This window comes from Myodes glareolus, chromosome 20 (genome assembly GCF_982192425.1).
Source record: "Myodes glareolus chromosome 20, mMyoGla1.1, whole genome shotgun sequence".
Lineage (NCBI taxonomy): Eukaryota > Metazoa > Chordata > Mammalia > Rodentia > Cricetidae > Myodes > Myodes glareolus.
This window is the reverse complement of record NC_142045.1, coordinates 15,569,179-15,582,331: the sequence shown is the minus strand read 5'-3', so window position 1 is coordinate 15,582,331 and position 13,153 is coordinate 15,569,179. Positions and strand designations below refer to the sequence as shown.

The following is a 13,153-nucleotide window of genomic DNA, read 5'->3' as shown; positions in this document are numbered from 1 at the left end:
TACTTCCATGATATAAATTTATAATATCATATATCTTAAAACCTTCCCCCCTCTAACCATTCTTCAAAGAGAAATCAGCTGTTTGATTATTTAAAATACAAGATGTAGCATAAAATGTAGACAGTGTCAAGGGGCCTCTCTACGCTTGATCTCAGCCCAAAAGCCAGGAAACAAAAAGTCTCTCTACTGAGCACATGGATTAGTCTCTGTAATCCTGAAAAATGGACACAAACCTGAATAACTTTTATGAAATGACTTCCCACACCTGAGAACAGTCTTCACTGATCAGTGTATAATTCTTTATTATATGAATAATTTATATTTATTTATATTTATAAAACATTCCTCATACGTCAAATATTTGAATATCAAAAAGATGTTGATTTTTAATCGAATATTAGGCAATTTTGTATCCCATGCATATGCTCACAGCAGTACCTGCATTACATTTTCCTCCTTTAAAAACTAAAACAATTCAAGTTTTCATTTGCAAAGCATCAGAGCAAGCGATGGCATTCTAGAAACCTAGACAAGCATCATGTATGTTCTCCTGAATTAAATATTTACTTGTAGAGAAATAGATTCTTTTTATACCATCTCAAAACTATACAGCTAAGCGTTGACAAAGATAAGAAAGTTGTTTGAAAGGCATCACTTTTTTTAAAAAAAAAAGCTTAATATTTGAGTGTGACATTCTTGCATTAGGTAAGAATGAAATAAGTGATTAATATGATTTTGTAACCAGAAACATAGGCAATTTTGATTGCTTATTCAAGTTGAGAAGCCCAGAAAGTTACAGTCATACATACATATATATATATATTAAACTAGTAAAGGTATATTTTAACCATTCTTTTGTATAAAAAAATTCAGCAAAAAAAAAAGATTGAAAAAAAAAAGAGTGAGCTAACCTGCACAGGAAAATATAATAATTATCAGAGATACAAAACTGCTATAAAATAAATATAAAATAAAATCATAAAAGCTCACTTACAATCCACAAGCCATCGAACCTCATCTGACTGTTGTAGAAGTCATAAATTTCTGTTGTCCACCACTCCGATGTGGAGTTCCTGAAGAAGTCTGGAAATGCTACGTGTGCTCTGGAAGCCTGAATAAAAGAAAATTGAGAGGCACACTCAGCAACTGAAAAGTCTCAGAGCATGAATTTGAGAACAGAACGCTGTCTTCAGATTGTCAAGTTACACATGTGCAATACTAGGAAAGGAATAAAAGTTCCCAGAGAGAGAGCATCTCCCAAACTTATGTGATAAGAGAACAGCTTACCAGGTAGTGACGCATACACTTAGTCCCAGAACTCAAGAGGGAGAAGCAGGTGGATCTCTGAGAATTCAAGACCAGGCTGAATGTGGCTGGGAATGAAGGCTGACTGAGAAGCCAAGGACAATGGCACTGGGTTTTGATTTTACTGCATGGACTGACTTATAGGAGCCTGGTTTGTTTGGATGCTCACCTTTATATACCTGGATTGAGGGGGGAAGACCTTGGACTTCCCCTGGGGCAGGGAACCCTGATTGCCCTAAGGACTAGAGAGGGAGGGGGAGGTGGGTACAAGGAGGGAAAAGGGAGGTGGGGAGGAGGTGGAAATTTTTAGTAAGTAAGTAAGTAAGTAAGTAAATAAATAAATAAATAAATAAATAAATAAATAAATAAAAGACCAGGGTGGTCTATGAAGTGAGTTCCGGGACAACCAAAGCTACACAACACAGTGAAACCCTGTCTTGAAACACACACAAACACACACACGGACACATATATGTACAAGCACATGCACGCACACACGCGTGCACTAACACACACACACACACACAGAGAGAGAGAGAGAGAGAGAGAGAGAGAGAGAGAGAGAGAGAGAGAGAGAGCACAGCTTAAGGATCACAGTGGAAGATAAGCAGAATGATTTGAAGTCTCAGAGGTGGTAGATGGGTACCCAAACCTTTTAGACTAAATAGAGCAGTTCCACATATGAATCACGGGGTGCTGACAGCCTACACAATCTCTGTGCAAGTTCAAGTCGGATGAAATCCCGACATAGTGAGGGGCAATGTGCACCAAGTCCAACCACGTGCTGGAGCTTTTGGCAACTGATATCTGCTGGGAATGGGGGAGCCCGATAAATCTCTGTCCTTTGTGTATGAAAACCTATTTTCTTTGAGATAAACATGATAATGCTTCTATTTGTCATCACCTAGAATCTAGGAGTATTATGCCGTGTGATATTAGGTACCCAAGGAAAAAAGTAAGATATCAATCTAATAACCAGGTATGTAAAATTTTTTTCATATAAGATGTATCTTAATACTAAACATTGCTAAGGTAAGATTAAAAAGGTAAGATAAAAATCTTAAATAGTACTGTCTTATGAAAACTGTTCGGGAGGGACAGGCTGCGTCCCACTGCCCGAGAAGAGAGCAGGCCATTTTAAAAGGTAACATAAAAATCTTAAATATTACTCTTATGAAAACAATATAAAACATATGATTGATTCATCTATTTACTACTAAAATTTCATATCTTGAAAAAGCTTGATTAAAAATTAATTGATTAAACTTAATTCAATAGAAAATATTTTAAAGTTTCCTCTTCTTAAAGGAAAATATTCAAATTCAATCTTATGCTAATATGACCTTTAAATTCCAAATTCTGATTTTTTTTAGCTATAATGTACACAGAACTTACATTGACAGCGTCATCTTCTGATATACTCTCGTTTATTTCAATACCAGGTAAATCTGGCCAAACCTGTCAAAACGTATAAGTGAATTAATAATTCAAAATAAGAATGTATGACTGCTATATAAATTAGGAATATGTTATTAGAGGCATACTCTATCTTTCCAATCCTTGACTTTCCAATCTCTATAGTTATATCATACCCATTTCATTTTACAATTCTTTTAGAATTAATGGAAAAAAATGATGAAAATTAGTCTATTTCCTTCATCTGCCTCCCCTTTAACTACCATAGGTGCAATGTGATTAATTTGTGTTTAGAATGCACTTGAACTCCACCACTTTCATAATTAATATAATTGCAGCATGATTAATAAAAACCCAGAGACAGATACTGGGGTTCCACCTGGAGACCAGAAAAGCAAAGCAACTAACCTCTGGCTCTAACCTCTACCTCAGACCAGAATCTGTGTGCCACACTGATGAGCCATACAGACCAGGCAGTGGTGGCACACACCTTTAATTCCAGTAGCAACACTGTTTTGCCATAGAAGCCAGACACTAGTGGGGCATGCCTATAATCCCAGCATAAAAGAGAAATATTAAATGGGACAGATTTCAGACTCAGTCTCATTCTGAGGATTCCTAGAGTCAGGATCCTCATTTTAGGACTGAGGTATAGAGATAAGAGACATTGGCTGACTGCTTTACTTTTCTGGTCTTCAGTTTGAACCCCAATATCTGACACTGGGATTTTATTAATATCACTACACATAAGTTTTGATCCAGTGACAACAATGAAAAACAACAACCAGAAATTAGTAATTTAGAAAAAAAGAGCCCAAAAATCAAAAATATAAACTGTAGATTATATCACAATTACAAGAATTTGTGAAATTTATTCTGTTCCTAAATGTCATTTTTGTATAGTTGGGAATGTTTTTCTTGAATATTAAAGAAAAATGGCCAAAGCCCAGTGACCTAAAACAAGCCCAAGTTTCCAGGAAATATGTTATTCATAGAATTCCCAGGAAACTCCTAACATTTACAATGAGCTATGAAGTCCTGAAGGCTGCAAAAAGAGGCTCTCTGACTTAGCTCTCCCTATCCCAGCCCACAGTTCACACAGGAAAAGTTTCCAGGTGTGGCCAAGTCCTGCCTTCCCTCTCTCCCACTGGCAGCTACACAGCCGGTGATTTTTGACAGCCCTTTACTCTGCATCCTCATTGCTGTCCCACTGGTTTTGACATGTCCTTCACAGAACAGCGAAAGTCTGGTCTTGCTGTAAAAGTCACTAAGAGTTTTCTTCCCTTCACTTCCCTTTGCTTGCTTAATATTAAGTGGAAACCAAATCCAGATGTTGCCGTACTTCACTCCGATCTCAGTGTCCAATGATTGAATTTCCTTCTTCGTTTTTGACCTCTAAGTTCAGTTCTCAAAGCAAAACAATGGCAAATCCCCAAACTGCTGCACATGTTTTTAACAAAAGTAAAAATGCATAAGCACTTGTCCCAGCAGAGCATAAGAGCAGTCACTCCACTATTGTAAGTCTCATCATAAAACACAAAATATTTGTCCAATTTAATAAATTGCAATTGAGTGAGGAAAAAATTTGATTTTAGGGTTTGTATGAGTTCTATATTTATGCCTAATAATTCAGACTTAGATCTGATTGTACTTATGATATTTTAGCTATAAAATCTTTTCTGTCACACAAAACATTCTTTTAACATATTTAAGGAAATAATATATTTAGCATTTCAAAAATTATTAAAGTTAAAAATAGTAAGTACCTTTGCCCAACAGATATCATCTGTGTTAGGCCATTTGACAAAGACATCTTTCTGTATTCCTCGGTCAAAGGCAGGGTAATCTGTCTCATTTCCTGAAATCGCTGGATCCTAAAATCAAAGCAAAATAATAAAACAAAATCAAAACAAACTATGTATTGGGCTAACCTATAGCTTGTTGGGTGGCTATTCAGAGACACTGTATCTTTCTCTGTATTCAGAGAAGTGTATCTTTCTGTACTATTATAATCTTCAGCCACCAATTGAGGAAATGACCAAACATCAATACCACAGGTATATTCTAAGAAATTCTAAAAAAAAAATCTGTTAGGAACTCAAGCAAGCTTATTGAACGCTTTTTGGTTTCATTATTGCCTGGTTGTATGGCTTGCCCACTAAAATATAATCACAAACTATTCTTTTCACTGAGTATTTTTATTCAACCCAGAGAAAGCCAAACTGTAAGAAAACAACAGAACAAATTCAAAAGAACATCTGGAAATTACTTCGGGACAAAAACTATCTACTACTAGTCTTTGAAACCAAAGCCAATTTTTGACTTGGGTGGTAACTGGAACACAATTTGCCTTTACTACCCATCACTTGACATAAATCTTTACACATCTACCTTAGTTCAAGGTAGATGGTAAGAACCTAAGTAAATAAAAGAAAATTTTGATACAAAAAAATCAATAGGTAGGAGGAGTGTTCAAAAGTAGATATTTTTATTATTTTATAATTTAAATTATGTGTGTGTGCTTGTATGTGTGTGTTTGTGTATGTGTGTGTGTGCACACAATGTGTGCCACATATACACGTAATAGAGTATTCTATTGTATTCTATAACTTCCCTTGGAGCTGAAGTTACAGGTAAATGTGAGCTGCCCAAGACGGTGATGGTATCAAAGCTTGGGTCTTAAAAAGAAGCAACTCTCTTAACTACTAAGTCATCTCCAGGTCTTGAAGATGTTCAATGTTATACTCTTTTTTCTTTTTGAAAAGCTTTTATACCCTCATATTAGAAGAGAAAATATAAACAAAGAATATAATTCATATAAAAATAAATACTGACCAAGATAATAATGTATTTCATTCCTTCACTTCTTATTCGATCAACAAACTCAGGAAGACCCTCGAATCGTTCACCAATTGTGAAGTCTAGTTGCCTTTCCATGTAATTAATGTCTGTATATTGAACATCCTAAAATAGGTAACAGGGATGATTTGGTAAGAGCTCGTTGGAAGTTATGCCTAGTTTCACCTTTATATAAAGATATGTATTAAAGAAGGAAAAGGAAAACATAGACTAAAAACAATTTTATAGAGATGATTGGTTTTGTCAATGTTTCAACAATAATTTAATTGGAGAAGTAAACCTTATAAATCAGCAAGACTACAATATTGGTTTCCATGTGAAGCAAACACAAAAATATTTTAAGGCTATGATTTTATGGTAATATGGTCAGTTAAGAACTGAAATTCAATGCATACTCAAAGAAATACTTTTGTACCCATGTTAACCATAAATCATGTGGGAAAAAGTTAAGATAATTATATCAGAGACAAAAGGAAAATTATTTACAATATATCAGTTATTATGAAAATTTTCCTTTCAAATACATCAAATTGATTTTTGAAATTGCTTAAATAATGCATTGCTTACATTTAAATATTTGGAAATATATTTAAACTATCAAATTTCAAATGAATCTCAACTAATTTTCCAACCATTTTCTCTTAATCAAAATTACCCTTAATTATTTCAGTTTTTGCAAAAAAAAAACCCTGTATGATAATACTGGATAAACCCCAATTTCAAATATCAACTCAAATACACTGACCCTTTAATGTATGCAATTAATTTTCTGATAATAATGCAGTTACAACTATTAGATTCTAACATAGAATCAATGTCAATTTCATATAGTAAGGTTCATAATGTAAAATGATCACTTACATAGAAACTTTATATCCTGCAATATTTATGTGTTACTAGAATTCTTTATATTGATAAAAGTAAACTGATTTCTAAGCAGTGTGGAAAGAACATATTCTGTAAAGCCTACCATTTAGCTCTGTGTGCTTCAGTTACATATCTTAAGGCTCAGATCACACAGTGACAAGTCAAGCTCTTTCAGACTTCTTACACTAAGTGATACTACAGATTACTCAAACATAAAGATACTATGTACAACTATACAATCCATAACTTAGGGGAAAATGTGAAGTTATTTGCTTAGAATAAGACAGGATATCACTAAAGTAGCAAAGTAGATAAAGGTGGACTATTATAACTCCTTAAGTGTCCAACAAAAATATATAAAAATCCCACATGCAACTGTTAAGATGCTACCAAAACATGACTATTATTTCCAAATCTTTAATTTGTTTCTAAAGAATATCGCGTCTAAGTATTTTCTTCTGTCTTTAAAGAATATATTTATTGGTATACGTACATAAGGAATCTGAGCATCAACCATCCCTTCATACAATTCCACAACTTGTGAGGTATTTCTGTATCCATAACGACATAATTGAAATCCTAGAGACCAGTATGGTGGCATGAATGGATAGCCAATTACCTACAAAAATATTATGAGTGATATGAAAGAAGTACTTTACAGTATAAATAAAAGTTTATAGTTTTTAAATGCATATACAATCATACTTCATGGTATTGCTGTGTTACAACTTCTGGGGTTGGTCCCAAAAACATGTAAAAATCCAGGATTCCTCCAATTGTGCGGTATGTTACAGAAGGAGTTGGTTGGAATGTAACATCTGAAAATACAAAATAAAACTTAATTTTTCTTTATATGTGAGAAACCTATTTGTCTGGATAACATTTACCCCTTTAATATAGGAAATTCAACAAAAATAGCTTTACCCATTCCATTGCTGTTCAGTAACAGAACTCCATGAGCATTACCCTCATCTTCCAAAGCCATATAGTAAGGATGGAATCCATAGGAATTCAGTTTGTACTGAAACATAGAAAAACATAATGTCTATTTAGGAAAAATAAAGTATAAAATAAATAAAGTTTGTTCAAATTTATTATGATTGAGTTTGGATGTTAAGGTATTCCTGATTAGTAGGCTACAGTACTTGAATAAGTAAATGTAGTTCTTCATCTAAATATATTACTTTTTTGTTTAAACTATTATTCTCATAGAGCATGCAAATGAATATGAAAAAATGGACATCTATAGACTACGCAAAAATAACTGACAAAAAACCCTGATGCTACAGTAGTTATGTTTCTTTCAAAAAGTTAAATATTTCACTTTATCTGTAAGTTAGCATTTTTCCCAAAATAAAGCATCCTGGAAATAATCAAACTGATGAAAATACTCAACCTGTCAAGAAGAAAAAGTTTATAAAGAAACAAACTTCTGTGTAATTTTTGTTTCCAAACTTGAATTTTAGTAATTTCCTGGAATGTGAATTCAAGATAAAATTATCAATCAAATAATTGTTATATTAATATTGAAGAGTTCTTTGGAAATGATTTTAATATAGCCTTCCTTCAAATAGATGCTGATGCAATTTCAATACAGTAAAGGTAGCAACTGATGCGCACATCACCACAAAAATAAATGCAACATCAATTTATTTGTTCCTAAAAGTATCTTTCAAGCAGCAATTACAAGTAAAAATGAAGGTGAGCTAATGTTTGAAACATAATTATTTATGATATATTTGGAATGGTTATAATTAATATTTATTGTTCAATGAATTAACTATTAAGAAAATGTGTTTTGTTATCAAATAAATAAATACCGTGAGCAGTTATTTCCAGAATATTGAGTATGTTCTGTTTTATGTGGCTGGTAAGGTAAGAAACTGGTTAGTACCTATATGCTGAAAGGTACTATTCAGATTTCTGAGGTTACAAAAGACATCAGTAGTCTTGCCCACTGCTAGAACTTACATGATACAATATTGATTCACCTGGCAAGATTTACACATTGGACAATAGCAACAAGCTAGTATATGGAAGTGAGCAGGTGCTGTCCTGGTTTTCCTTGAGGTCTGCCCACAGGAGCATTTCAGGCCTATTATTATAGACATGGTCAAAAATTAGGGCTAGAAAAGTCATAGGCTCTAGCAGAGAACCTAGAGATGTTGCTTTTCTAATGAGCATGCTGTCAAATTGCTTTTTAAATTAATGTTTATATCTATATATTTGAGCTGCTACCAATCTTGGTCATCGAAATTTATCATTCATGACGGGTAGCTGTGTTTACTGCACAAATGTATCACTATTCAAGATGGTTATTGTAAGCAGCTGTGACTGCTCAGTCACAAATAGGACATCTATAGCTCTAACTTCACTTAGAAGACTCAGATCACATTTGAGAAGACGAGGCACAAAAGCTGCAAGGGACAGAATGGAGAAGAGTTCTGTGACATGCTGTCCTCTCGAAAGAACATGCGTGCTACAAACATGAACTCACAGTGGCTGCCCTTGTCTGCAAAGGATCCATCTATGGACCAGGCAGGGGAGCCCAAGTCTGCCACCCTCAGCTTAGAGAGGGAGTGGCCATTAATGTGTGGCAGGAAGGGAGAATCAATCTTTACAAAAGGCCACTAGTAGGTTCCCCATGCTCCACTAGATGATCCCACGCCCATGTGCATATGGAAAGCACTAATCAGCCTCAGCCAGTTTTTTTTAAACATATATAAATTCAAAATAAATACATTTCCAAAAATTAAAAAAACAAAACCATTGAGTATAAGTTTTAAAAATCGTTCAACTTGATTTTTCCAAATACTCAACAAGTTGTATCTTCTCTACTCTTTCCAAAGATTTATCATAACACTGTTTATAAACAGTTTATAATATATCACAGAAAACCACTGCAGCAGCTCTGCAAATCTCTAGCACCGTTCTCATCGTTTCAATCTTGACCTTTTTACCCGGTAAAGGAGCGAACTAGATCCCCTCCCTGTCTTCTCTGCCTCATCAGGTAGCCACAGATTGGTACCTACACCAGGAGGTTGATCTCTTGTGAACATCCCCCAAGTGTGCCAGTTCAAATCTCGTTTGAATGCTGTGTGTTCCACTTCCCCGAAACCATACAGGTATTGTGATGGCAGACGGGTAGATATCTGAATGAACTGGTCATTGAAGGCAAATCCAGGCAGGCGAGAATCCCAGCTGAAAGGAAAAAGAAACAAGGCTGTCAGTGCAAATGTGTGCAAAATTAATTGACGATAATGTTGATTCTATCTTTGCGATCCAAAAAGGAGTTGTTTCTCATACCCTTAATTACATCCAGGTATCAAATGAATTTCCACAACTACTGTAATTTATACTTTCTTTTGACCAAGTTAAAGGCTTAATAAGTAAAATATGTTATGCACTATTGAGTGAAATACAACATGATAGCATCCTGATATCTTTTAAAAAAATTCATTGAGAGCTTAAATGCAAATGCTTTTGTTTTTGATGAAATTGGTAAAAACAGGGTGATATTTTAAATACATTTATTCACCACAATATTAACACAGATGTTTCTCATATTTTTTCATCAATAAGTGTCAGGCTACAGATCTCATATTCTAAACAGTTTTATACTTTTGCATTTTACAGTTTGACATTTACATTTTATATTAAAATACATTTACATAACACATTCCTAATTGTTTATTTTTATATACATTCATTATGTATTTTAAGACAAACCTGCTATACATTATTATAATACTGAATCTAGTATTTAGTAACCAAAGCAATCATACCTATAGAATAAATAAAATTTTAGAGAAATTTTTATATGGTTTTATGAGAATGTTATTTAAAAAGTGTTAGAATTGGAAAATACAACTCCAATTGTTGCTACATTGCTATTTTAAACTAAAAATTTCATCCTTTGTATTAAATAATTTAGTCACTTACATAAGCTTTCCAGTGCTTCTCCTTCGAACTTGAATGCCAAAAGGCTTTTCCTTGATTTCAACATCATAGAGTCTATTTTCATAAGAGCTTGTAGGGGTTTCTGGAATGTCTATTGGTACTGGAACTTCATATCTCTTATTCTGGGCATCATAAATCTATGGCAAAGAAACAGTGACATCACAGTAGAATTTGTTCTTGCTGCTAATAGAGTGCATGTTTTCAATAATATGTTAAAAAAAGCATTTAGAACTGATTCTTCAACTCTGTCTTATATCTAACATTGCATATGCAGGTTCTAATGAAGACACGTATAATATTAAATTGCTTAATCTTTCCCAAAAATAAAGTTTATATGAAACTTACCTTAAACTGCAACATGTCATTTTTGTGATATTTTACTTCCAAACGGAGATTGGAGATGGGATTAGATGGAAGCCTTATAGTATTTGCAGGATTCCTCTGGAGGTCAGCTGTTATACCCGTTGCCAAATACTGAATTGAAGTTAACAAATAGGGATTGTGGTCTGTCGGAAAGTAGCAGTCAGGTGCCATGGATGGCATACTAACCTAAAAGCAATATATGATCAACATCAGAAAGTGTAAGCATTATGTCCTTGAACTTGGAAAATAAATCAGGAAGACCTCACCTGAGCTTAGAAACAATTCATGTGACTCATAACAAAAAATTCTACCAGTCATTTGAGATGTGTTCTAAATTAAATCACACATTTGCATAATGATTCTAACGTTAGAACAGTAGAAATAAATGATCAAATACTTGCTTTTCAATACAAAATAATATAAATTAATTATGCAGTTTTATAAAAATTATGACAAGTTTTGCTTGTATTTAATTTTAGGCTTATCATGCTGTCATTTTCTCTTTCTGAAAACTATATAATACAAAATTGTAGTTTCTTCTCTCCCATTTCTGTCGATACTAATATAGTATCCTCTATGGCTCATTGGAAAGTTGCAGGTGGCATCCCTACCAAGATTTTAAACAGAACTCTAAACAAAGATATTTTGTGTCTGTTCTTTGAGACAGTAAAGATACCCGAAAGGAAAATAATAATTATAGCCATGAACATTAAATAATTGTGGTTCATCTTTTTTCTTTTTACCTATCCTGTGTCTAATTATTTCTAAAGCTAGACATTAAGCATTTCTTGTTAAACAAAAAGGGAAGGGAGGATTTGTCTGGAAGCAGAAATTATGACTTATTTCACATAAGTAGAAGCCCCTGGAAAGTTGATTGATGTTTCCTATTTTTAGTAATATAACAAAAAAATTAATTACCTGTTTTAATGGAGTAAATGCTGACTGCCCTCAAAACTCAAAAAAATATTAGAAAAGGCAGAGAACTGAGTAATAAGTGTAGCAAGTGAGGTCCCTCTGTCCTGGAGCACAGACTAAGACACTAAAACACCTGCAAGGCATGGCCATCATTTTTGGAATGGCCAAAATAACTGGAGCATTCTGTAGTGTCACATATTCAAAGTTTTATAGATCGAAATTTTGTTTTTAAAATACTTGTTACTACTGACAAAATGCCTTGCCAGTTTAGCCAGTCACCTATCAAATTACATTATAAGGTCCGCAATATGCTATTAGGTAAGGAAGAAGCTTATCATCCATTCTGCTAGAAAAGTAATGTATCTGTTCACCTTGTCTGCCATCTGCTAAGCTATGTCTTTCAGCATAATTTATCTAAAGTTTGATCGTCTATCAAGTGTGAAAATTTCAAATGTCAAATGATTCATAAATGAACAACACATATGTTGCTGATATTAAAATTTATGTGTAAATTTCCCCCTGATAAGTGATATGAAAACCACGAGTTTGTTCACCAAAAGACGGTTATTACCTCGTTCCATATGCAGCCTCGCTGTTGGCAAACTTCCCGTGTTGCTGTGCCTGCGTCTGGATAACACCCGAATCTCTCATTGTCTGAGAAAATATCATTCCAGCTTACTACAAAGCTTTTTCCCAGATTAAAGTTGAGATCTGTGATTGAGAGAACCTGTGGGAAAAAAAAACATTAATGATTAATTCTTGACCTTGATGATGTGTAAACTTAAAAGGATGCCGAAGTACAAGAAACCCAGTAAATTTTTGAAATTATTTACTACTCTGATAAATTTTTTGAAGAACAGAAAAGTAAGGAGGGGGAGAAAAGCATGTGACTTGAGTAGCCAGAGCTTCATAATGAGTATTGAGAAGGTAGAAATTATAGCAAACATTTTAAATTGACCAGTTTACCTTATTGGAAGCATCAAACGTGAAAGTTGTATGAACGTTCATTTGCTGGGCAGTTTCTCCCACTCTAACTTCGGTTACAGTGTTGGTCAACCCAAGGACTTTGATTGTTTTAAACGCGAGGAATATGCCTTGTTCATATGATGAATGATTGCAAGTGGCAACCAAGTTTTTCTGAGGAAAAACAGTATACAATGTTTGCTGTTAAGTCCTTTGATACTGACCAGTCTGATGGACAGAATAGGAGAAAGGAAATGGCTGAGTTGTCTGCCATTCCATCCCACCAGTTACCACTGCGCATGTAACTTATTTTTTGCACATGCCACAAAACTTAGAATAATGAAATAGAATATGAGATCACTGATATATAATGGCTCATAATCTAGCCCTTATATTGATAAGAGATAATGCAAAATCTTTGAAAGAATGAAGAAATATAACCTTTGTGTAAAAACTCAGGATTATTTTAGAAATTTAAATGTGCAAATATTTTTCATTCTTATTG

The 13,153-nt window shown here is 33.9% G+C and overlaps 1 protein-coding gene across 1 annotated transcript in view; it reads right to left on the bottom strand.

Annotated features, from left to right (window-relative positions):
* Si (sucrase-isomaltase) overlaps positions 1-13,153 on the bottom strand; it is a 65,819-nt gene that overhangs the window by 17,143 nt on the left and 35,523 nt on the right. Inside the window, 12 exon segments of the mRNA XM_048424806.3 lie at positions 995-1,111; positions 2,701-2,763; positions 4,488-4,595; positions 5,557-5,685; positions 6,941-7,066; positions 7,153-7,265; positions 7,372-7,468; positions 9,480-9,648; positions 10,390-10,544; positions 10,753-10,956; positions 12,257-12,412; positions 12,652-12,822. Coding sequence (XP_048280763.3) covers positions 995-1,111; positions 2,701-2,763; positions 4,488-4,595; positions 5,557-5,685; positions 6,941-7,066; positions 7,153-7,265; positions 7,372-7,468; positions 9,480-9,648; positions 10,390-10,544; positions 10,753-10,956; positions 12,257-12,412; positions 12,652-12,822 — 1,608 coding nt within the window.